This window comes from Sycon ciliatum, chromosome 8, assembly GCF_964019385.1.
Source record: "Sycon ciliatum chromosome 8, ocSycCili1.1, whole genome shotgun sequence".
NCBI classification, from domain to species: Eukaryota; Metazoa; Porifera; class Calcarea; order Leucosolenida; family Sycettidae; genus Sycon; species Sycon ciliatum.
The window spans coordinates 15,653,274-15,675,849 of NC_088650.1; the positions used below are offsets into that span (position 1 = coordinate 15,653,274).

The following is a 22,576-nucleotide window of genomic DNA, read 5'->3' on the forward strand; positions in this document are numbered from 1 at the left end:
AACTTGGTTATGATATTGCTGGGCAGCCTCCGGAATTTGTATATTATTGGTTCTCTCTCTTCAATTCTGGTTTGTGATCATGATTTTCCTCTGCCTTTTTCCGCTAAACATACACGTTTTAAAAGTATTGAAGAACTTAACCAAAACACTCACTTCTCCACCTATTGCATTTCTAGCTGGTCTTTCCTTTCTAGATCTTGTCACATGTAGATGCAGTATCCTCAGCAGCAGTCGGTACGGGTCGAAGCAGACAAAGGCTACACAACGAGTTTACATGACCAATATAACAAAATCTCAATTGAACATACCGGCTAGCGTTGTGAGATACAACGGAGATACACAAAAATGAGGCCCTTGAAGAAATGTCCAAGTATGACCAGCACCAGAAACAGAGGTACTTCAAGTAGCAGGCAAAGAAAAGAAACACATTCTCCTATGCATCTCACGGTGAATCCCACACAATACAATAATATTATTAAAATTTAAAAGGGTTGTGCGAAATCCACACACTCATGCTGCAAGGGTGGTATTGTTGGCTGTTCTGAGCAGTTGGCCACGTAGATATTAAAAAAAAGTGTGGATGCGACGTTTAAGCAGCCATTCAGAAGCCATAGTAGAACGTTTTAAAAATGCATAAAATAGAATTTGATGAGTGTGTTGTAGCGAAATCTGTACAGCGACGTCTGTAAATTATGGGGAATATTATAAAAATATTGTAGAGCTTAGATGGTGTGTCGTTAAGCTTACATTTTTTGTACATTCAGGAAAGGAGTGCAAGGGAGAAGCATAGCACTGCCACTGGTGCAGAAAGGAGCGGAGTTAGGACTCACCTAAATCCATTGATTTCTCGTAAATTTACACGGCAGTCGCCAAATTATCTTGTTGCTCTGCCTTAGACTCAAAAATTGTTGACAAAATCTATGTTGAGTCCATGCACTAGTACAAAAATACTTCACAACATAATCAAGTCAAGTTGAATGCACATCCAGTGGTCCAAATAACACATTTAAACTGTTCAAAATAGAGGTGTGGTTGACAGGGTTCCAGCGAACTGCAATGCTTGGGTAGCTAGCGATCAAATCACCGGCAGAAGAGTTGGGTCGTAGGCCACCTAAACACCACACAGGATCAGAGACACATAGACACTGACAACAGCCCGGTGACTGCAGTTATCACATGTGCATACCCTGGAGACAAAGATTCCCTTCTAGTCTCAATACACACATAGACACATACATGTACACACACGTGCATGCGCTCACATCAACCCCCCCCCCACACACACACGCATACACACACGCACGCACACACACGCACACACACGCACACACACACACACACACACATGACACACACAGGTTTTGTCTGTTAATGGGCGTGAGAACTTGGAACCTGAATGCAGTATGTACATGCAGGAATACACATGGCCAACACGGAAGCATTTTCTACACCAGAACCTGCTACACCAGAACCTGCTACACCAGAACCTGCTACACCAGAACCTGCTACACCAGAACCTGCTACACCAGAACCTGCTACACCAGAACCTGCTACACCAGAACCTGCTGCACCAGAACCTGCTACACCAGAACCTGCTACAGGAGCACATGCACACCGTAAGACTCACCCCTGTCAAAGAATCGGCAAACTGCATGCCTGCGGGTACACCCACACCGGGATAAGAGCCCAGTCCAGCTGTTGCAGACAGGCCCACACCGGGCAGACCGCCAGCACCGGCTAGATTGCCCAGACCGGGAATGCCATAGTTGCCCAGAGCTCCCTGTGCTGCCAGTGCATTGGCGTCGTAGCCGTACGCAAGTGCATTCAGATTTGCAGGGTCGACACCGGCAAGCTGGGCCGCAAATGCGTCGTTTCCAAAGCCAGCCGGGAGGGCGGCCTGCTGGAGCATGGTCTGCTGCTGAAGAAGTGCTTGCTGCTGTTGTTGTTGCTGCTGTTGTTGTTGCTGCTGTTGTTGTTGCTGCTGTTGTTGTTGCTGCTGTTGTTGTTGCTGCTGTTGTTGTTGCTGCTGTTGTTGTTGCTGGAGTAACAGCGCCTCCTGTTGCTTCTGCTGCTGCAACTGCAGCTGCTTCTGCTGCTGCTCTTGAAGTTTCTGCTGACGCTGCGCCTCTTTTTCCTGTTCGCGCTGCTGCCGCCTCTGCTCTTTCTTGGCTCGGCGAATCTTATCCTGCTCCAGTGCCTCTCTCTGCTGTCGGATAAGCTCTGCCTGCTCCCTGATCTGCTGCTGTTGCTGCATCAAGACCTGTAGAAAGAGATCAATTGAATGGTACAGGTGGAATCCTGATAATTCGAATATGGCTTAATTCGAACATACCGCTTAATTAGAAGTTTTTCCAGGACCGCGTACATATTGAGTTGTGGGTTCATGTTTGGATAATTAGAATGTCCGGATAATTAGAAGTTTTTTCCTGGCATTTTGAGGTTCAAATTATCAGGATTTGACCGGTACCAGTCATAACAGGTATCTCGGTAGAAAAGAGTAAATTCTAGAACAAAACCGTCTGGAACTCTGTCCAAGCTCTCTCATGTTGTAAGATGGCACCCTATTCTCATGATTTAACATAATGTTTGTTCAGCCTTAGTGCAGTGCCTGTCATTGTACAGCAAACACACGAAGGAACATACAGTGCGAGCACATCGGCCGTGTATGCATATTACCTGTTGCTGGACTTCTTCCATTGGACTCTGCGGGCGCATACTGGCCTGTGTTTCTCTCTGCAAGGCCGCCACACTGGCATGCCTGGGCAGTGTGACCACCGCCTCCACCTTCTCCACCGCAGCCTCTTGTTGCTCGCCACCTTCCTCTTCCTTGCCGGACTCCTCCGCCATTGACTGACGCTTGGAGCTGCGAGTCGATCCCTTCCTGGACAGCGTTCCTGCCTCCTTGTCCAGATCGTCCTTGAGTTGCTTGGATCTGTCTGCGTAGTCCGGTTCGGGAATGTGCGGTTCCTCGGGCTTGTCTCCACCGATGCTGATGACACTGGTGCGCTTCAGGGAGGAGCGACGTGATGTCCCCTTGGACGAAGGCTCCTCAACTTCCTCAATGACCTGACTGCGACGTAGCAGACCTCCTGGTGCGGCCGGTGCGGACGGGGCAGGAGGTGCAGGAGGACCGGCAGCTGTACGGAGAGCAGGACGTGAAGGAGGTGCTGGGGAGGCAGGTGGAGTGTCTTCACTTGGAAGATCGCCACCGCGCGGCTTCAGCAAACTCCTGAAATTGAGTTTCTCCGGCTCTGGCTCAGGATCGCTGGAGTCTGTACCAGGTTTTGTACCCCCACTTGTTTTGCGAAGCTGCATCCGTGCCATCTGTGGATCTGTTTTGGCCGCCTCCTTTTCCCGTTCCTTCGCTTCTGCGGCAGCTTTGTTGGCATCCTTGGCCTTTTTCAGGGCACGCATCCACATCGGGACTGGTTTTCCTTCCTTGTCAGATTCAGTGTCGGAGGTTGCCTGTTAGCAGAAAACAGCGAGAGGGAGAGAGAAAGTAAGTAAGAAAGAGAATATAGAGAGACAGATAAACAGAAAGATTGAAGAAAGAAGAGAGAGAGAGAGAGATAGAGAGAGAGAGAGAGGGAGTGAAATACAGTACACGCTGTATACTATTTATTGGAAGCAGCACCCAGGTACACCATGAAAAACACAATCATGACAGCACCATTACTGAACGTTTTCCGTCAGAGTCCATTCCTTACTGTGTACTCACTGGAAGCTGCAAACCAGACCTTTGCACAGCACCATTCATGCACTCGTCCATTTTCGAACAAATGGGCAAATGCAATGCACCTCAGTTCCACCCTACTGAGGAGTAAATTATCTACTTCGAACTCAGCAGCTGATGAGCGCACCGCCAATGTACATACCGTGAACATATGCCTGGTCATATTCGTGTACAGGCCTATCTGTGGGCTACGCTAGTATCCAAAGGCCTCTCCTCAAACCAGGATTTCCCTGGGCCCCAGTTCCTGGTGGGAATGTGTGGCAATAAGGTGGCAAATCAAATGAATATCTGAATTCAAAGACCCTTAGAAAAGAGGCTTTTACCTTTGCTGCTTCACGAGAAGCTGATTTCTTGGCACCAGCCAGCTTGAAAGCTTCCGCAGCGTCTGTCAGCACGTCTGTCTCAGCCTTGCGGTCGGCAAGCAGATCCTGCATCGGTGGACAGTGGAGACAGAAGCCAGTAAACAAAATTAATGCTTGTATTTTTTCGACTAATCAAAGGCTTTTACGGAGAGCGCAGCATAGAGATAGAGTGTGTATAACTTTCATGTCCCAGGTGCCATTGTCTGAACTCATCTTATTTGCAACCATGCCACACGGTATCTGCCACAGCACTATGATCCGTTGCATGATAGAACAGGCCGGCAATTTTGAATTCGGCAAGGTAGACATTTTGAACTCAACATGTGCAGCCATGGTGTACACCATCTCCAGACACATTGTTTTGAATGATCTCCTACCACTGTGGATACATCAAGTAGCCAGTTGCACACAACCTTACCTTGACTGTTAACTCCTCGGCCGGTTTATTCTGCAGGTGACGTACAGCACACAAGACATTAGTACAGGTACACAAGTGAACAATGGCGGGAAATTTTGTTTTGTTGAGTTTCATGTCAATTTGAACCACTCACCAGACAACATAGTGAATGCTTGGGCACTTTCGCAAGTCAACGACACCTCCACTTTGTAGTACAGGTACAATCATGTTGTTCATGTGAACTGGAACACCGACTGAGAGTGGTAACAAATTGGCACGGCTCCAGTGTTGTACTCCGTACTGAACAGTGCCTTCGCGGCATCCAAGCTCGCTCAGCACGCTGAATGCATTCTTTGCCGCGTGACTGTCACTAGTTCTTTTGGAAAAATATGCTATATTCAGTGACGCTGCCAAAAGTGCACTCACTGCCAGGAAGGTGTGTGGTGTGGAGGGGGGGGGGGGGAGGGGGTGAGAGGTGAGGAGTGAACCTGGTACTTGTGCCTGATACTTGTGTGGCTATCAACACCTTGAATCGCGAACCACAGTAGACGCCAAGAGCTCAGTGCACTAACCAGGCCATCGGCTTCTCGGACATCTTCAAGCAGTGCCCAGAGTCGTCGCATGTCCGGGAATCCAATTTCTTCTTTCAACTGCTCTCTCGTGAGATTCAACAACTGATCTCCGTTGAACTTGGACAACGCATCCAGAACACTACAAGGAAATATGCACACACAGAAATGTTGTCATGGATGCGGATAACGACTTGCATTCAGTGCAATGGTCCACAAAGAAAATGATGGGAAACTGGTCTTTGAATTGCAGAGGAATTCTGTAGCAGTTTGAGAAGCAGATTTGCAAGATAATAGTGTGCACAGAGAGCTTGCAGATATGATATTTTCAAATATTATGCAAAAAATGATTTATGATGATATTTGTAAAATGCTATTCATGAAAGCATGAAACTTTGAGTAGCAGCAAACACACCTGGATTGCCCTTGTTGGTCTGTAAAATGCTATTCGTCGACATAGAATCTCTCCAGTAGTTTCTCCTCACCTTTTCCCAAATTTCTTCGAGTCCAGCCATGATTTTACTTCGTCTGCGGTGGACGACTTCTTCAGGGTGGTGACAGCTGTGGCAATCACAGGTACAACCAGGAAAATTTGGGGCATAATCATCATAAAGTCCTTAACGGCGAGAGCGCATATAATTGCTTTTCTTCACATACCGTCTGTCCACACCTTTAAAGCCATGGCGTTATATTCGATTATTAAGCCAGTCTCAGTTATAAAGCCATGGGCCTCATAAAATTTTAATGAAATGACATTTGAAGTATATTTTGCAAAAATGAAGGAATAAAAAACTTACAGCTGGAAGGGTGACCAAGTAGATTTTGATTGAAATTTATGTGTGGACTTTGACTTTTATGGCATGGCGTAGTGGGCGAGTCATTTTGCGTCTATAATATCTAGGAAAGCGTGTTTCAAAATAATATAAGGCCATGGCTTTAAAGGTATTAAATACATACGGTATTAAATCTAGTCTTTACTCACCTTAAAATATTGCCATGTGCTGTATAGCTAGTTGGTTGTCGGAAGACATTATCCGAACAATCACCAACAAAACCATTGGATTTTCAGAAGTACCGGTACTCATGTTATATTCAAATTACCAGTGGCTTCACCGGTATGTTTTTCACATCTATGACTTGTAATGGCATCGGCTTACTCCAGTCTTACACAACTATAGACCCTGCATAACTGCATCTTTACTAAGGGGTTTCGCAAAAGTTTTTTGTGTCCCTGAAACGAACATGATTCATTTGGGGGGGGGGGGAGGGGTGCGAGCCAAAATCGCAAGTCGACCGACACTGTACATATGCGATTTTCGTCGTTCAACATAGCAAGCTGTGTTCAATTCAGAGGGAGGGGAGGGGGTCCAAGTACGAAATGAACGATGTTCGTTTCAGGGACGACAGAAAACTTTTGCGACGATCCCTAATACAACATAAAGCTCAGATTTTTGATCAACCTCTTGTTAACCCACACAGTATTTACCGTTTCCGTAAGTTGATCCAAGCAGACAGCATTTGGGTTAATAAAACATACAAAAGGCCACAGGTGGCAAGACAGAAAGCATGTTCACTATCACCTACCAGCTGTGCCACCAGGCGCAACAGCATCCACGGAATCAGTGCGAGTTCGGCGTCGCAGGTGTGCGTTCTGCACTTGCTTGGCCAACTCGTTCTCAAATCCAGCTTTCGGATCTGAAAGCAGACAACCGTGAACAACTTCTCAGTATAGAACGGCAGCTGTCCAAATTGAACTCATGCTTCTCGCACCTCATCTTTGTCCTGCAACCTAATCACATGCCCTAAAAATATGGCAGCACAAGTATAGTTATCTGAGGAAAAAGGCCTTCTGATTTCAAGCTACTATCTAATAAAACGCATTACCCTGATAAAATTTTCCCTTTGGCTTTACGAGAGGATTTAAATGTACAATGAGTGGCCACTGTCGAGTATACACAATGCACAAGCGCACAACACCTGTAAGAAAATATAGCTGAATTGTCACAATGATGGGGCTTCCTATGCCAGCCAAGCTGTCCACATCAACTATAGGACACGTTCAGGTATCCCTGAAGATGCCGAACATGACAGCGAGTGACATGCGATGCAAGGCAGGAAACTAAGCATTGACTAGGTACTATTTTCAGGTTCGCTAAGCACCACTTCGACCAGGCATGTACTGGAGCCACAGCATGGAAAGTGTACGTTATAGTGCAAATGCATAAGAGCTTCCTGCAAATGTACAAGTCCCTGAAAAATGATATTCGGTGTATTGGTGCGATGCAATTGATCAATCTAAATTTATCTTTGTACAGGTACTCGAGTCCAGATAACTACATACTAATATTTATTTTACGTGTGTGACAACGGTTCGAACCCCAAAAAGACAGAAATAGAACGATACTCTCCAATTGTGATATCTTACTTTTCGGTAAGTCGGCAACGCTGCGCAGCTTCCGCCCTTGCTTGAGCTGACTGAGCACCCCCGCCATACCGCCTTCTTCTTCTCCCTTGCGCTTATCATCCTCTCCTTCGCCAGCCTTCTTCAAGTTCATTGCTTTAATTGCATCGAGCAAACCGCCGCCGCTCTTAGACTTAGCCGCTGAGAGCATGGGTGGAGGTGGTGGAGGAGGTGGGCCACCCATTCCTGGCGGAGGAGGGGGTGCTGGAGGACCAAATCCAGGCGGGAGTGGCGGTGGAGGGGGACCAGCTCCGGGAGGCGGCGGTGGAGGAGGTGGTGGCGGGCCACCCATACCGGGCGGCAGCGGAGGAGCTGGCGGGCCAGCCACGCCCGGGGGTAGCGGTGGTGGCGGTGGTGGTGGAGGCCCAGCCGATTGTCCTGGTAGGGGAGGTGGCGGCGGTGCACCTGTCACGTGCAGAATTGGAAACACACGAATAGCAGGTATGCTTTATCAGCACAAAGTAACGAGGTATCTATACTGGAAACAGGACCACCTTTATGGAAGCAAATCATTGATTGATTCATATGAATACTGCTGCACGGGTTTGTTAGCAGAATCTGGCAGTGCAAACTACCCAAGACTTGGTGATCGTCCTTGACAGAGATCCATTTTCTTGCAGAGGTCACTTTGGGAACAGGTCTAAGTAGGCAAGTCTATATGAATGTATGACAAGATGTTATTGACATGAATCATTTAGCAGAACAATGTGTGAACACTCGAAACTGCCCTAGCTAAGCTGCCGAAATACTGCATCCAATACCCTTTGCTTTAGCAGACCCAGTATCAGTAACTCTTTAGGACCAATCATTTGCATTCAGGGTGAGTGAAAGTCCGGACAAGAAAACCCCGGCTAGGTTGAATGAACTCCAGGCCTCCCTTGGTGCTTGTCAGAGGCTTCACTGAAAGTAGAGTGTTGGAGTACCGTATTTCCCCGAATATAAGTCGCACCTTTTTACACTAAACGTCAAGGACAAAGAAGCCTAGGGGATGCGACTTACAATCGAGACTGACATCCTACTTATATGTATGTTTAGGGTACCCTGTAAGAAGGCCCTAGGCCTGTGGGAATGCCCTATTAAAAATTTAATAAATAATAATAATAATAATAATGTATTGAAGCAATGTGGTTCAAACCTGAGAGTGAGGGTGCAACCTACAATCGAGTGTGCCTTACAATCGGGGAAATACGGTAAGTAATAGGGCAATATTGTACCTGATCCCGGTGGCGCAGGTGGTGGTGGCGGTGCTCCCGGAACCCCTGGTGCAGGAGCCATGGGGATTGTCTGCTGTACGACCAGCTTGCCATCAGGACCCATCTCCAGCTGGACAGAGGGACCAGCTCCCACGCTTGCACCCGGCTGCTGGAGACTTGATACCGGAACTAGAATGAACGGCGAGTCGCTGTCCATGAGCTGTTGGAATGAAGCAAAAGCAAATCAATCGGTACAAATGGCTTCTGTTGAAAGCAGCTGGGACACAGAATCAGCTAAACTTTGAAAACATCATGTGGTTTCCTTTCAACACCTTCAACTAGCAAGTACTAGTATGGTATGGTATGTTTTGTGCAATTTTCACAATATAGATATTTACATATTTACACAATACTCGATCTCCAGGTACCATTGACACGTTTCGTTGTAATGAGACAACGTGGACAGCGCTTTGTCAAGATTTACATTTAGACAGTAAAGGATTCAGTTTGAGGGATCTTCCTGTGTTCAAACTACACTCACATCTCTCTCGTCCGGACCTCCAAGTTCCGGGCAGCCTGTGAGTGAGTTTTAGTGGAAATATCGACTACGCTTTTTCCAAGAAGAAGATTATCTCATAAATCAATCCTTGGGTCTCCACCCGAGTCTCATTGCTCTTTTCCATTATCTGTTGAAATAGTGACGTCATATCCCAGATCTATCGCACTTTCCCATCAAAGGTCTGTGATTCAGAGTTACAGGCACTCCAAGTTACGGCCAGTGTCCAGCCCCAGACTACCCGCATAAGAGACTGATAATTATAGGCTAGTGCATGGCAGGGAGGGCCGTATGGCTTGTTAGTGCTCGACAGGTTAGCCCTCAGGCTAACTTGTCGAGCACTAACCTTGAAGCCATAAGGCCCTCCCTGCCATGCACTAACTATTTTTAGAACGGTGTTACATGCATTATCTCACTTGCATCATGCTTGTGTAATGTGTACCCTTATCTTGGGTAGCTTTGGGGTTTGGTGTGCAGAGAGAATTGAGAGTATTTTCTTCTGGTAACTCAGCACCAGTGAGGACTACTAAAAGTAGAATACAATGTAGGCTAAGTGTAGAATCCATAAATACAAATACAAAATTAACGTAATTGTGTGTTAAAGTACGTACTCAGCTCCCTGGAGCCCACAAATAACGCAACAAGTGAGTTCTCAGATCTCTCCCTGTTATCAGATCGCCCCTAGGCCCTGTGGAGCGCCATTCTCCAGTGGTGATGACGAACAGAAGCGAGGCTTTAGCGCAGTGACCATGACTCATGATGAGCTAGAGAACCAGCCCCATCGGCATCGTGATGAGAGAAGTGAAGAATTCCATACTCACAAAGCATGACGACAGGGGAGTGGTTTGGACCAGTACGTGTTGCGCTGCTATCAGCATCTAAGACGGCTGGTGCCCCAGTGTAGATCTACTCAGAGCCCACCACTTGTACGATTGCCAGCCCTGTGTCTAGCCCTGCCAAAGAACAGAACCAATCCTATGCTCCTACCCTAGGTTACGTGGCTAGAACTGTAGTAGAAGTAGCTAGTTCTGTACAAGAAGAGGACAGACAACGAACACTGCATCAATAATGCAGTTGCACAGTTGTAAGTCATTTTCCAATTTTCTCTCAAGCCGCCGTTGCCGCTGAGAACAGGTAGGATGAACAGTATGGAGTTCTATCGCGCCTCCTGCGTAACGCTACACGTAATAGCGCTGATTGCTGTGGCGATTGTATCGTGTAACACAGCTTTTGGCTGCCAGGACGATACAGTGTGCATACATGGAGAAGTGTATAGGGGACAACAGAAGGCAGACGGTGCTTCTTGTGGACCATACAGATTCAGCTCCGACACAATCCCGGAGCCGAAGGTGGTTATCTCGCGTCGATGCAGCAGGGTCATGAACGGGCCGCAAGATCCGCAGCCTGCTTGCGAAAAGAAGCTGAAGGGGTCCAGGACAAAGCAGATGTGCGCATGCATGTACATGCGCTGAAGCTAGAATGCAAACCTATGGTTTCCTACCAGGCGAGTACAGCACTAGCAACGGAGGCTTCCAAAGCTGCAAGGTCATGAAAGCGTTGGCCCGAAGTGCAAGCGGGTATTGACAATGGACCTCTCTGACGTTTGTCTGAGTCCAAATGTCGGATTAACTACGTTGTGTTCCACTCGAAGTAGTCTCCATAAAGCAGCCATCACATCGCCATATCTTCTCCTACAGGAGCAAACGCAGTCGCAAGGACATTCGCTTCCATGATATTATATCCTTGCCTTTCTTGCTCGGTTGTTCTGTATAATATCCTTGTACTAATATTGTCTATTTACAGACACTTTGTGTACCACATGTATATGTACATGTATATGACCAAGAGTGCATGAAAACCAGAGTGTGCAGCTCGGATGGGTTGCTGACACGGCGGAATTCCATGATTGCATCATTTTAATGATGATGTAGTGCGTATAAGCTGGATTCAAGCAGGTCTCTTTCTGCGCAACTGCAGCTCAGTTGTACGCACTACGCCATTTCCCGCCTCAGATCTGCGCCAAACATGATGTAATCACAGAATTCCGCCGTGAAAGACACCCATAGTAGAAATGGCCCAAAGCTGCACACTCTGCTTTTCATGTACTCTTTGAAATGACAGATTGTATTCGTAATACTTTGATTTCCGCCGCTGGTCGTTTCCTAGACAACGTGCCAGACCTCGTTCTAAATACAAAGAGATTCTCACCTTCGGATTGGACTTGAACATGTCGCGCAGGTCGCGCTGTGTTTTGGTTTTCTTCATCGCCTTCTGCGGGTTGATGCTGTGCAGCATGGACTTCTTTCCGCCGGGTTTGGGAACGTCTGGTGCAGCAAACGGTGGCGGAGCTGGCACAACAATGCCTCCCTCGAGCGTAACGGTCTCTTCTTGCGGCTCAAGGAACACGCCTGGAGCACAATTTGAAAGCAATCAAGAAAGAAGCAGGATATCCGTTTCAGCATATCTCCTTTCACAATTGCTGTGTCCTGCTCAAGGCAGACCAACCTTTCCAAAGACGAGAATGAATAGATCGTTGAAACGCAATGGCTTTTAAGGGAAGCTGGCTGCAAAGGCGGCTTGAAAGGTGACATGTGAATGTGCTAACGCTATGCGCAAGGCGCGAGAGGTCCAGCAGCGCAGCGTGCAACAGTGCATGGAAGCAGGTGCGAACAGTAGCAGCCTAAGTGCCAAGACCCATGCAGGGAAAGGTGCTATAATAGCACCACATGCCCCCTCGGCTTGAGTGCGACTTTTGAGCAGTAACGCAAAAAAAAAGAATCCTGAAATTGAAATACGAAAATCACAGCAAGCAACAAGGAAAAAGCAGGAGAACAATGCCCAGCAAACCTATGCACGCGGCCGGAGGAACCATCTCTCCCGCCATAAGCTGGACCCTGTTACCGTCTGCACCGTGTAGCTTCGTCCTCTACTCATGCATCTTGTGACCGTTCCTTCCATATCCCAGCGTTTTGAAGACTGGCATCCATACCTTATCGCCTACGTGCAGAGGGGCAGAGGTTTGCCAAGCCGGGATGAGACCTGCTGGGGAGGACTGCAGCTGTGGGCAGCGTACCGCTGCAGATTTGCAGGGAGTGTGGGAACCTTGCATTGGCCCTTGGGGTGAGTCTCCCCACAGAACCTGCACGTGGTTACATCCGACTTCAGCGTCTTTGCCTGCGCCTGCTGCCGCTTGTAAGTAGACTTCGTTGCCGCCACCAACGCCCGGCCGGGCAGCTGCTCACTGAGGCCAGATATGTATCGGTAGAGGATTCATATGCAGAGCAAATATGCATGACCTGATCGAGTGATAACTCACTGGCATACTCTTCCTCGAGCACCCGTCGTTGCATCGCTCGATCCCTTAGGTCACAGACGAGCCCGTCGCGGAGCCAGGTTTCCCGAAGTTGGGCTTCATGGCCGCACAGTGACCAGCATCTGCCGCACTGCAGACTATCTGGGTAGCTGCATGCGTCATGCAGCTAGACAGACCCGAAAAGTACTGGCTGATACTCTCACCTTGTCTCTCAGACCCGAAAAGTACTGGCTGATACTCTCACCTTGTCTCTGGCTCCGGCCATGGAAGGCCTGGCGGTCGAGTAACGGGTTTCTTCGCTTTCTCAGGAAAGCGTCCAGCTTCTGGACGGCAACCTGCTCATCATCGCCGTCTGCTATGGGAACTACGCCTGCCTGCCACCGCCGCACCCAACCGTCGTTCAGAGCTGTATGGAGAACTGCCTGCTGCGTAACTGCACCTGCGTTTCTAGCCCAGTCAACGACACGTAGTCGGACCATTTGACTTTCCACTTGAGGAAAACGGCTAGGTCTATGGCATCCGGACTGGGCAGGTGAGGTATTTCCGCTCTCCGGGCCCACGGCCCTGCCTCTGGCTGTCTTGAGGTGGATGGTGGCGGGCCGCTGGGTGGGCCTGCGGCGGGCTAGCTTGACTGCGCCATTGTGAGCCTAAGCAGAATCTGCTGCTGCTGGCTGAGGGATTGGACGATAGACTGCAGCAGGCTTCCTTCTTCTTGGGGCCCTGGCTGCATCCGCTCTGTCAACCCATCACTGGTTGCTGCTACTTCCTCGGCCTTGGCCTTGACAGAGGTTCGTGTCTCTCGCTGCACCATGTTGTGTCCTGCTCAAGGCAGACCAAGTCTTCGAAAGATGAGAATGAATAGATCGGTGAAACGCAATGGCTTTAAAGGGAAGCTGGCTGCAAAGGCGACTTGAAAGGTGACATGTGAATGTGCTAACGTTATGCGCAATGCGCGAGAGGTGAGCAGTGCAGCGTGCAACAGTGCATGGAAGCAGGTGCGAACAGTAGCAGCCTAAGTGCCAAGACCCATGCAGGGAAAGGTGCTAAAATAGCACCAAAACAATGGAAGCTGGAATCTGAAACACTGGGGGGGGGGGCTAGGTGAATACAAATTAAATCACGCTTACCATCTTCACCGAACATTACCGATGGGGGACGATCTGAAAAAAGGCACACAATTGGACAAAGAGGAAGAACAAATTGGCACAGGTTACGTGGAGCAAACCCCACCAATCCAACTAAATACTGAAAAGTCAGATAGTACAACGAGTACCGTATTTTTTTCATTAGACATACCCGTCTCCAATACTAGTATGTCTCCAATTGTAGTACACGTTAAGTGTGGATCACAAATATAAAAGGACACGCCCCTGATAAAAGTACATGCTGGAATGATGTGATGGGCATTACTGGGATACAGGTGACCAGAGTCCACCTTACTTCGCTTTTTCTTACCCGTTTATCATCTTTGTGTCGCTGTACACTGATTCTTACCATGGTTGGATGTATTTACAGCCTTACAGCATCATTATCACGAGTTGGTTGCCACCCAACCCAGGCAATCAATCTTTCCAGAAACAATAAAAGTACACCGGTCTCCAATACTAGAACAGTCTCATATAGCAGTGCAGGTACGACCACCTTTGAAAAAATAAAAGGACTGTACATTTATTTCGGACATGGTAGCTACGTAGGTAGTCAAATCATTATAGACATTAGTTCCTCTTTTCTTTTGTTCTCATTTAGGGTCACTCATTTCATCTGTGTTCTCTCTCTGCTCCTACCATCATTCGAATTTTCTATTTGCTTTACGACGTTACAAAACACTACCTGCGGAACAATAGTGGGACAAGAAACATACTGTATCCACTTTTAAGTAGCTTTTAGCATGTGCAACACTTTCAAAGGCATGTCACATAGAAGTGAACTCACTGGGTGGTGGCACGGATGGTAGTGGAGGTGGACGTTTTGTAGGCTGCGTTATCTCCTCAAGGAAAGTCGATGGAACGAAGCCCTTTTCTCCGAGCATATTCTCCACTTCCCACCAGTTGCCGCGGCCATCAATCAGCTACAGTAGCAAAACACAAAACGAAGGCATCCCTGATCAGAAGTCAAATGGCACGGTGGATTTAGCGGAATGCTGTCACATGACCTGCCGCTCGCTAGACATGTAACTTGTCAGTCCAAACACACACCAATCATTTCATGTGACCTGTGGTGTCGTCAGGAAATACGCCGTCCATACACTAGACCTAGAGGCATGATGCAGAATCAACACAAGCCACTATCTAAATGATAGTAGCGGAGGGGGAAGGGGAGGGGAGGGGGAGGGGGAGGGTCATGTCAAGGAACATTACTTCTTCTAGCATCTTTTAAAAGAACTCGTTGTTTGTGACAGTTTCCTTCCAGTTTTAGTTTGAGTATAATGTTTACACATACTGGAGTGGATTAAGGTGTCTTCTTGGATTTCTGCAGAATCAATTCTCGTACCTTCAACTTCTCCCCCGTTTGAATGGAGAGCTCTTGTCCGTTCTGAGCTTCGTATTCGTACACGGCCTCCATGAAGAGTCGCTCCGGGAACTTGGTCGGCTGCTTGTCCTCATCATCTTCCTCCTCCTCGTCATCGCTAGAATTGTGAAGGGAAGGCGTGCAGACAAGCATTCACACATTAAACAAACAGGGTTATTCTGTGACTGAAATTACTGTACAGCAGGAAATTTTCGGACGGAATCTATTTTCGTACGATTTCGTACACGGCCTCTTTTGTACTAAAATTAATTCCGTACTAAAATTTGTTCCTGTACACTATGCATGCGTACCGCATGCGAACACGTGCATTTAGCATGCAGCACTGTACGAAAATATTTCCGTCCGAAAATCTCCTTCCATACAGTAGTTGATACAATGAACACCACGGTCCCAGTGATACTCAATTTCACGTCGTTTAGAGCCCATTCACGCAAAGCCTTCACATTGAAACGTGTCTCTGAAGTTTGAACGTGGCAGCGTATATGCGTACCATCGCTGAAGGGTCATGTTGGAGAACAGGGCATTGAAAGAACCAGAGCAACGTACCCGGCCAGCAGATCCAGTGGTACCATTTCCCCGTCTTTGAAGATCATGACCTGCTGAAGCTGAGGGCTGGGCAGGATGGCGAACTGCACGCCGTTCTTGTCCGTCACCACCTGTGCTGGCTTCTTCAGCACTACAGAGCCATGGCTGTTGCCACTGGCTACGCTGTGAACGGACTCGCGTCGCTCCAGCTTCGCTTTCTGCACATCCAACGCACAATGGGGGAAGGATACAAGTGTCAAAACACACCCAGAAAAAGGCTGGTGCAAACCAGTATCATGAACAACTGTGCTGCTAAAGGTGTAATAGCAGCTAGTATCAGTACCATTATCCAGAGTTTTGCAAGTCAAAACTCCAGTGCCTTCGTACATACCTTTGCGTCGTCCGCTTTCTTGACAGCCAGCTCTGCCTTTGCCGCTCTGTCAGCCATGATCTGTTTCTCCTTCTTGGTGGCCATCTCCCGGCGCAGGCGCAGCTGCTCGTCATACGTGACGTCCGGGCCATACCCATGCACAGTCTGGTGACGCTTTCGTGTGAGAGCATTCGCGACCGCCGGTGGAATGTCCACGTTGCTTTCCGCCACTGTGAAACATGCAACAACAGTATAAATATAGTATAGCACTGGCAGCCAATTTACTGCACTTGAAACAGGGTTGTAGGGCCAGATCTCTATAGTGCTGAGCTTCGAGCGCATGACACTTAGATAGAGATCAGCGAAGTATTAAGAACCTCCACGGCATAAATAAAGGTGACATTCGGTAGCCACAAAGGTTGCCCAATCCCTCAAATATGTAAAGTGAAAGGAGACATGTATGTGGGTGTCGCATAACCGTTCTCGCTAATTTATTCTTTTGCAAAAGTCAGGCTCCATCTTCTATCACTGAGCGGTAAACCCAACCTAGCTACCAGCACCGAGCAGCAAACTCAACTTACCGTCACCGAGTAGTGAACTTGAAAAGCTTGCTGCACTGAAGTTCTGGTCCATCTCATCACGGAGCGCCACCATACGTGACTGCTGTGAGTTTTGTTCAGGAGCTGGCTGCGATGGTGGCAGCTGTTGTTTCAACTGCTCAACGTTGCTGTTGCAAAGGTCGGGCGGCGTGCAGCCGTCCGCAAATCGTGGTGTGTACTCGGGTATCAGCTGGTTCTTGGGCCATTTCTCCCTGGAAGGACAGACACAGCCGTTTATGACAGTATGAGTGTGCATGCTGGAGAAATTCTATATCCTTACGGGACCGCCGGAAGCAGTTTTTGATTGGTCTGGTAGTATCATGGCCGTTCATACAGTTTGTGTGTGGTATGGCGGGTACGCAGTCATGCCCTCCATAGCAGGAAACACGTGTCGGTGGCCGAGAAGTTGTAATAACCTTACCGACCGGACCGGTTCCGGCGGGCTTGCCTTACTATATCTGTGACTGATGACCATGCGTTTTAATGGGCAGGTGAACACACAGTGCTATATCAGCTTATTTGCTCATAAGGCCACGCTTTGTTTTTTCTATGTTTCTCGTCGGCCAATTTTAACAAAAGGTACGCGGGCGGGCGGAAAAAAACAAAAGCCAAGGAAAAAACAAGAACAGTTTCTACTGAAAACTGTATACATTTTTCAATGTACATGTATATGCGTGATTCATACAAGACACTGCGTATACCATGTATACAGTACTACATTGTACAATCATGTACATGTAGTCCCATACATGATTGCACTACATTATCACATCAGCCCACGAATATCAGGCAAACTGCAACAATGAGAGCATAAAGTTTGATTACGAGATGGCGAAGAGAACATACATTTATCTGCTATCGCATCAACAAACGTTTCCCACTCGTCATTAATGTTTGGTTTTGTTACTTCAACGTTCTTGTGTCCGCTTATATTTATCAAACTCTTGTCTCCATGCTGCTCATATTTTCTGCCTACGACATCGTTCCACAGACGCCAATTGCAACGGAACTCGTCCGACTTACGGTATTCCTTGGACCCACGAGGCTCAGGCAGTGAACGACTGAAAGCTTCATCATGACAGCCTTCATCGCAGAGAACGGACGAGAAGCGCTCCTTTGCTGCTGTGTTGCAAACGTTTACGATTATTGATTGACGCATCTAGCTGCTGCAGCATGTGCAGCGTACATACATGTACGTAGTATGAACTTTTTTTTTCTTCCGAAATTTCTCAAAACCTACGCGGGCGATGACGAGAAACATAGAAAAAACAAAGTGTGGCCTAACAGTAATGGCAGTGAGCAACAAACAACACCTGCAACAGTAACGGGTTACACGCAAGTGGAATCGGTCACATCGCTCACAATGTTATGCTCCAGTTGATTCCCAGTCTATGCCACATTGCCTCGTGCTCAAACTTGAGAGAGTGGATGAGCAGCTCCGTAGCTTTCTTAGTGAGCAGTGGCTCCTTGACAGTTGCAGCATAGTCAGTCCTGGTAATGAAAATGGATAGGAAGTGCGTGAAACAAACACATTAAATGTACCGGTGTGTGAAGCAAGAACAGCATACCAAAACAGGACTTCGTGAAAATGATTTGCTGAACACACACATCTAATTTGTCCACACTTGGATGCTTATTGCAGCGTGTTACCCTACAGATTGGGGTTAGACGATTCGCATGCACATGAAATCCAACCACACGAGCAAAACCACTCTGTGGTTCTGCAGCCCTAGTATAACGAACACTGGGCTGTGAAGAAAAGCGGTTTTGCTTCATCAGGAAGGTTTTCATAACTGTGCATGGGGAGGAGGTCTATGGCACGTATCTGTCAGACAGGCGTGGGGTTGGCGTATCTGCCCACAATGACAAGTTGAGTCAATCTCACTTCTGCAAGCCGGATAGCTAACTTAACGCAGCATTCGCCTTGCCCAATGCCATTCCTATTACGTGTCGATTGTCCATGAACAATGCCTTTGTTGCAAGATATCACTTTAATGCATCCATTATCATTCCTGTGACATGCCCCTTGACCATGCCCAATGCCATTGCTGTAATGTGTCACGTACGTTCCATGAATCTTGATAACCTCCACCAGCAGGTTGAAGATGCCTTCGATCATTTCCTTCGGCGTCGTCTCTTGGATGTCTTTGCCTAGCTTTGCCTGGGAGCAATGAGAAGGAAATAGGGAACATGCAGGAGCATGTGTTGCACGTGGGCATGCAGCAGAACACATGCGAAAAGAATACGGAACTGTGGAGCCGGATCTACCTCACTGCTTTCACCGGTGAAGCTTCATCGGCCAACTAGTCTCACTGCAGCTGTTACATGTGAGCACGTGTCACTTGTGACACACACCAAGCACATTGATGTCCGCACACCATAGCCGTCTTCCTACAGCCTGGCATATGCCAAGATCATTCCCATACCCTTCTCCTGCATGTTCCAGCTAGTTTAAAGGAGCCCATAATCAAGCATGGAACGTGCCTGATGTTAGCAAAAGACAAATCCAGGATCTGCAGAATCTGTCAAAACAATACGGCGAAAAGCAAATTCTGAAGTTGCAGTGGGCTTACCGTGAGATTGATTGCCAACTTCAGTTTCTGATACGAGTCGATGTAGTCTTCGTGGGGCATGTATGGCTTATCGCTGTCTTCCTCATCTGAAGAACTGTCATCTGCCAACCATATGAACATTTCATTCAGTCATGTAATGTAATGTTACTTTTAAAAGCCACAATTTAGAAGGATACATTAGAAAAAATGGCATGCACTCAAAAAACGGTCTTATTCGGACTCCTCACATTCGGACATGTCCCTTTAGCGGACACTTTCAGCATGAGTTGCAAAAGCAAAAGTTCTTCGATTTCGGGTGTGTTCAATCAGAATCAAGTCCATGCCATCGTCACTAATGAACCCAGCACCAAAGGCTCAAGTTTCAAGCCTCTATCAATATCATAATTGAACTGAGCTGAGCAGAGCATGAAAGAAACTCACTTCTCCCTCTTTTCTTCTTCTTTTTCTTGACCTTCTTCTTCAGTTGGGACTTGGCTCGTCGAGCATTGATGGCTGCACGTAGCTTATCCATGAACATGTTCAGGTCATACAGTGTATGGTTAAGCAGGTCCTGGAACACAACATGAGAAGAAGCAGAAATCTCATGTCAAATATTTGACCAAAAAGACCACAGGAATTAACTTTCAAGAAATTGCTGGACTTGAAAGTTAGAGCTCAAACAGCCTGGTGGTAGCGTGGTGTAGTTATTGGACTTTCACCTCATGAGGTGTTCAAAGTTATTCGTTGCCTGTGAGCATAATTGATGTCTTAGCCTAATTTTGTTAGATATTATCATCCACATTAAATTAATCTCCCCCCCCCCCCACCCATGAAACTTCTAAGTTTGAAGGCTATTTCGGTCTCGCATCGGAGATGTGTTGGAACCAGGTGTTGGGTCATGGAGTATCTCGGTGCAGTCCTCTGTCAATTCGTTACCAAGTTGTCCCACTTTGTGATCATACTATTATCTAGTTAGAGTGGTGTGCAGTTGCTCAAGACTTGTTTCCATGTGTCCCGTTTTATTCTCTACATCCACCTCTATGCACAATGTTGTAGCTCCTCATGCAGTAAGTGCTATTATAACTTAGTACAATTGAACCCTTTCAACGAGCACCCTGTAAGCATTTGCACAAATCCTGATCAACTGACGAAGGTGGCTGCAGTTCCTTCCTGACACTTGTGTCACTCACAACTGTCGTCTGAATCACACGAGAAGCATTCCTAAACTTCAAGCGTAAGTTCTGATATTCGAAACAACCACCTTCTTTAAATATCAGAACTAGAATTGCAGCAATGGTAACAACAAATTAAGCATCCTAGTTTCCATTCCATTCCACGCCTATACATACCGTATCCCTCTGCAGTCTAAGATCCTTTATCGTGCCACGGATGTCGTCCATATCCGAGTGATAGGACGTGAGGCCGGACGGCGTCATGTAGTCGGCTGAGAGACCTGCCTTGCGATTGCCCTGCGGAGTACTGGAACCTGCGCCCTTGCGTATAACGGCTGGTGACGGCTGGACAGCTCTGCGCAGGGTGGACGGCGTCACTGCCTGCTTCTCCTTTTCGCTGAAGATTGCTGCTCTTTCCTTGACATTCACCTGATGGAAAGCAGCGAGAGCGAGGGTGACACAAAAAGAGTGTTCAAGTGTTCTGGGATGGATCACAGCGAAGGAATCCATTTCTGGATATCAAAGGTTACACTCAGAAAGCGCAGTCTTGGAACTGACTGTGGAAGGTACATTAATGAAATGATAAGCAAGCGGGTATGTCAAGTGAACTTTAGCATTGCTTCCTTCATTATTCGGGAGATCTTCCCAACGGGGGAATTATTCCCAAGGAGTAATCATATGCTGAGCTTTACCGAAAAGACTCGGATGGAGCGCCTAGGATTTATAGGAAGAAGAAAATACCAATGAACCACAAGTTACTCTATTATGGCCCCAAAAGCTTTACTTCAACCTTACCATCTTTTCCCCTGGTTTCTTATCGCCTTCCTTGTCCGCCGCCTCCACAACAACGGTCGGAACGGCAAGCTTTGGATCTGGTAACAGCGGCTCTGCTTCTTCCTTGATCGGCGAATGTGAATCAGACCTACAGAACAATGCCAAACGGTAGCGTCAAAACAAACGATGAAAAATTGTGAGTCCAGCAAGCCACACTTCGGCGACCCTATTGTTCCGCATGACTGATGATAGCCTCATACCCCTACGTTGCACTGATATCGACAAGAATTTCGATATATGCGGTTATTGAAAGAATTGCAAACTGGCTGCAGGGTCAACTACATGTTTGAGAAAATACGGAATGTGGTTAACTGAATGGAATGAATTTCTTAGCTATGATGGGAGGATGAGCACTGTGTTATATGAGTACTTCGGTACATGTCTGACATAGCAGATCTGAGCTGGTGAATGCCAAGAACTGTTCCCTCTAGGAGCCTAGGCTGGAGTCACATTCCAATATTGGCGTACCAGCTACAGTAACTGTTGTAGTGGTTCATGTCGTGTAGGTGATGTGCATGTGTTGCTGTTGTGTGGAAAGTCTTTGTCTCGTGCAGTTCATTATGTCCAATTGTGTTTCCGGTGTCTCCCTCTGTAAAACATAGTAGCTTCCCAATGCGGTCAGTCCTCTCGCCAATTCGTTGAGTGTAAACATGGCACGGGGCAGGGAGTAAGAACAAAAAGCCACAATACTATCATCCAACCATGCCAACGTACTTGTCTTTCTGCTTCGATCGACCGCTGAACAGGCTGACGGTGCTCTGTGCATTGTAAAGCAAGACGGCATCATCAGAGAACACAGCCATGGCTAGAGCACTATTAGCACTTAAGTCGCGGGAAACTTCAAGAGTGTACGAGTACTTGACACATAAAACAGATCAGACACCCTTCTACCTACCCATAACACCCACTCGCATGGTGCCTTTGCTGCAAAAGGCTCTCGTAGTACTGAATCACCAAGCATTGGCCCATACTCAGGGTAAAGCAATACGGATGAGGATAGGCTGTGCCGGAAAATGTGGAGCTTCAGTATTGGGAGATTCTTGGCAACAAAGAGACCATACTTGAGTGAATGTTTGGAGTAGGTTATGTGTGGATGGCTTCAATTGGAGTTTGAGAATCTTTTTTTTTTAAGGCACGCTCTTGATGTGAAGAGGGTGAGATGTATTCAATGATGTTGACCTACCGCATTTCTCTTCCTGTTTGCCGCCTCCTTTGCATCGTCCTGCTGTTTGCGAGAGTCATCGGCCTTGGTTATGCCTTGCCAGATTTCATTTTTCAGCAGACTAGCCTGTAGAACATGAGAAAACCACCGAAGTATCCGCCAACAAACGTTGAGCACAGGGCCAGCCATGTTGTTTGTGTGTGTGTGTGTGTGCGTGCGTGCGCGCGTGGGTGTGTGCGTGCGTGTGTG

The 22,576-nt window shown here is 47.4% G+C and overlaps 1 protein-coding gene across 1 annotated transcript in view; it reads right to left on the minus strand.

Moving 5' to 3' along the window:
* Window positions 1-381: 381 nt before the first annotated feature.
* The window catches only part of LOC135823818 (uncharacterized), a 26,603-nt gene continuing 4,408 nt past the window's right edge, over window positions 382-22,576 (minus strand). The window contains exons 8-32 of the mRNA XM_065336668.1: window positions 22,349-22,453; window positions 21,880-21,923; window positions 21,127-21,253; window positions 20,509-20,760; window positions 19,601-19,730; window positions 19,181-19,281; window positions 18,674-18,768; window positions 17,970-18,098; window positions 16,590-16,819; window positions 16,030-16,238; window positions 15,660-15,856; window positions 15,075-15,210; window positions 14,517-14,652; window positions 13,712-13,744; window positions 11,480-11,679; window positions 8,737-8,935; window positions 7,487-7,927; window positions 6,646-6,756; window positions 5,547-5,622; window positions 5,065-5,203; window positions 4,514-4,543; window positions 4,057-4,161; window positions 2,677-3,465; window positions 1,628-2,260; window positions 382-1,111 (exon numbers count right to left, since the gene is read on the minus strand). Coding sequence (XP_065192740.1) covers window positions 1,076-1,111; window positions 1,628-2,260; window positions 2,677-3,465; window positions 4,057-4,161; window positions 4,514-4,543; window positions 5,065-5,203; window positions 5,547-5,622; window positions 6,646-6,756; window positions 7,487-7,927; window positions 8,737-8,935; window positions 11,480-11,679; window positions 13,712-13,744; window positions 14,517-14,652; window positions 15,075-15,210; window positions 15,660-15,856; window positions 16,030-16,238; window positions 16,590-16,819; window positions 17,970-18,098; window positions 18,674-18,768; window positions 19,181-19,281; window positions 19,601-19,730; window positions 20,509-20,760; window positions 21,127-21,253; window positions 21,880-21,923; window positions 22,349-22,453 — 4,683 coding nt within the window. The 3' untranslated portion in view covers window positions 382-1,075. The remainder of the gene's footprint in view (window positions 1,112-1,627; window positions 2,261-2,676; window positions 3,466-4,056; window positions 4,162-4,513; window positions 4,544-5,064; window positions 5,204-5,546; window positions 5,623-6,645; window positions 6,757-7,486; window positions 7,928-8,736; window positions 8,936-11,479; window positions 11,680-13,711; window positions 13,745-14,516; window positions 14,653-15,074; window positions 15,211-15,659; window positions 15,857-16,029; window positions 16,239-16,589; window positions 16,820-17,969; window positions 18,099-18,673; window positions 18,769-19,180; window positions 19,282-19,600; window positions 19,731-20,508; window positions 20,761-21,126; window positions 21,254-21,879; window positions 21,924-22,348; window positions 22,454-22,576) is intronic.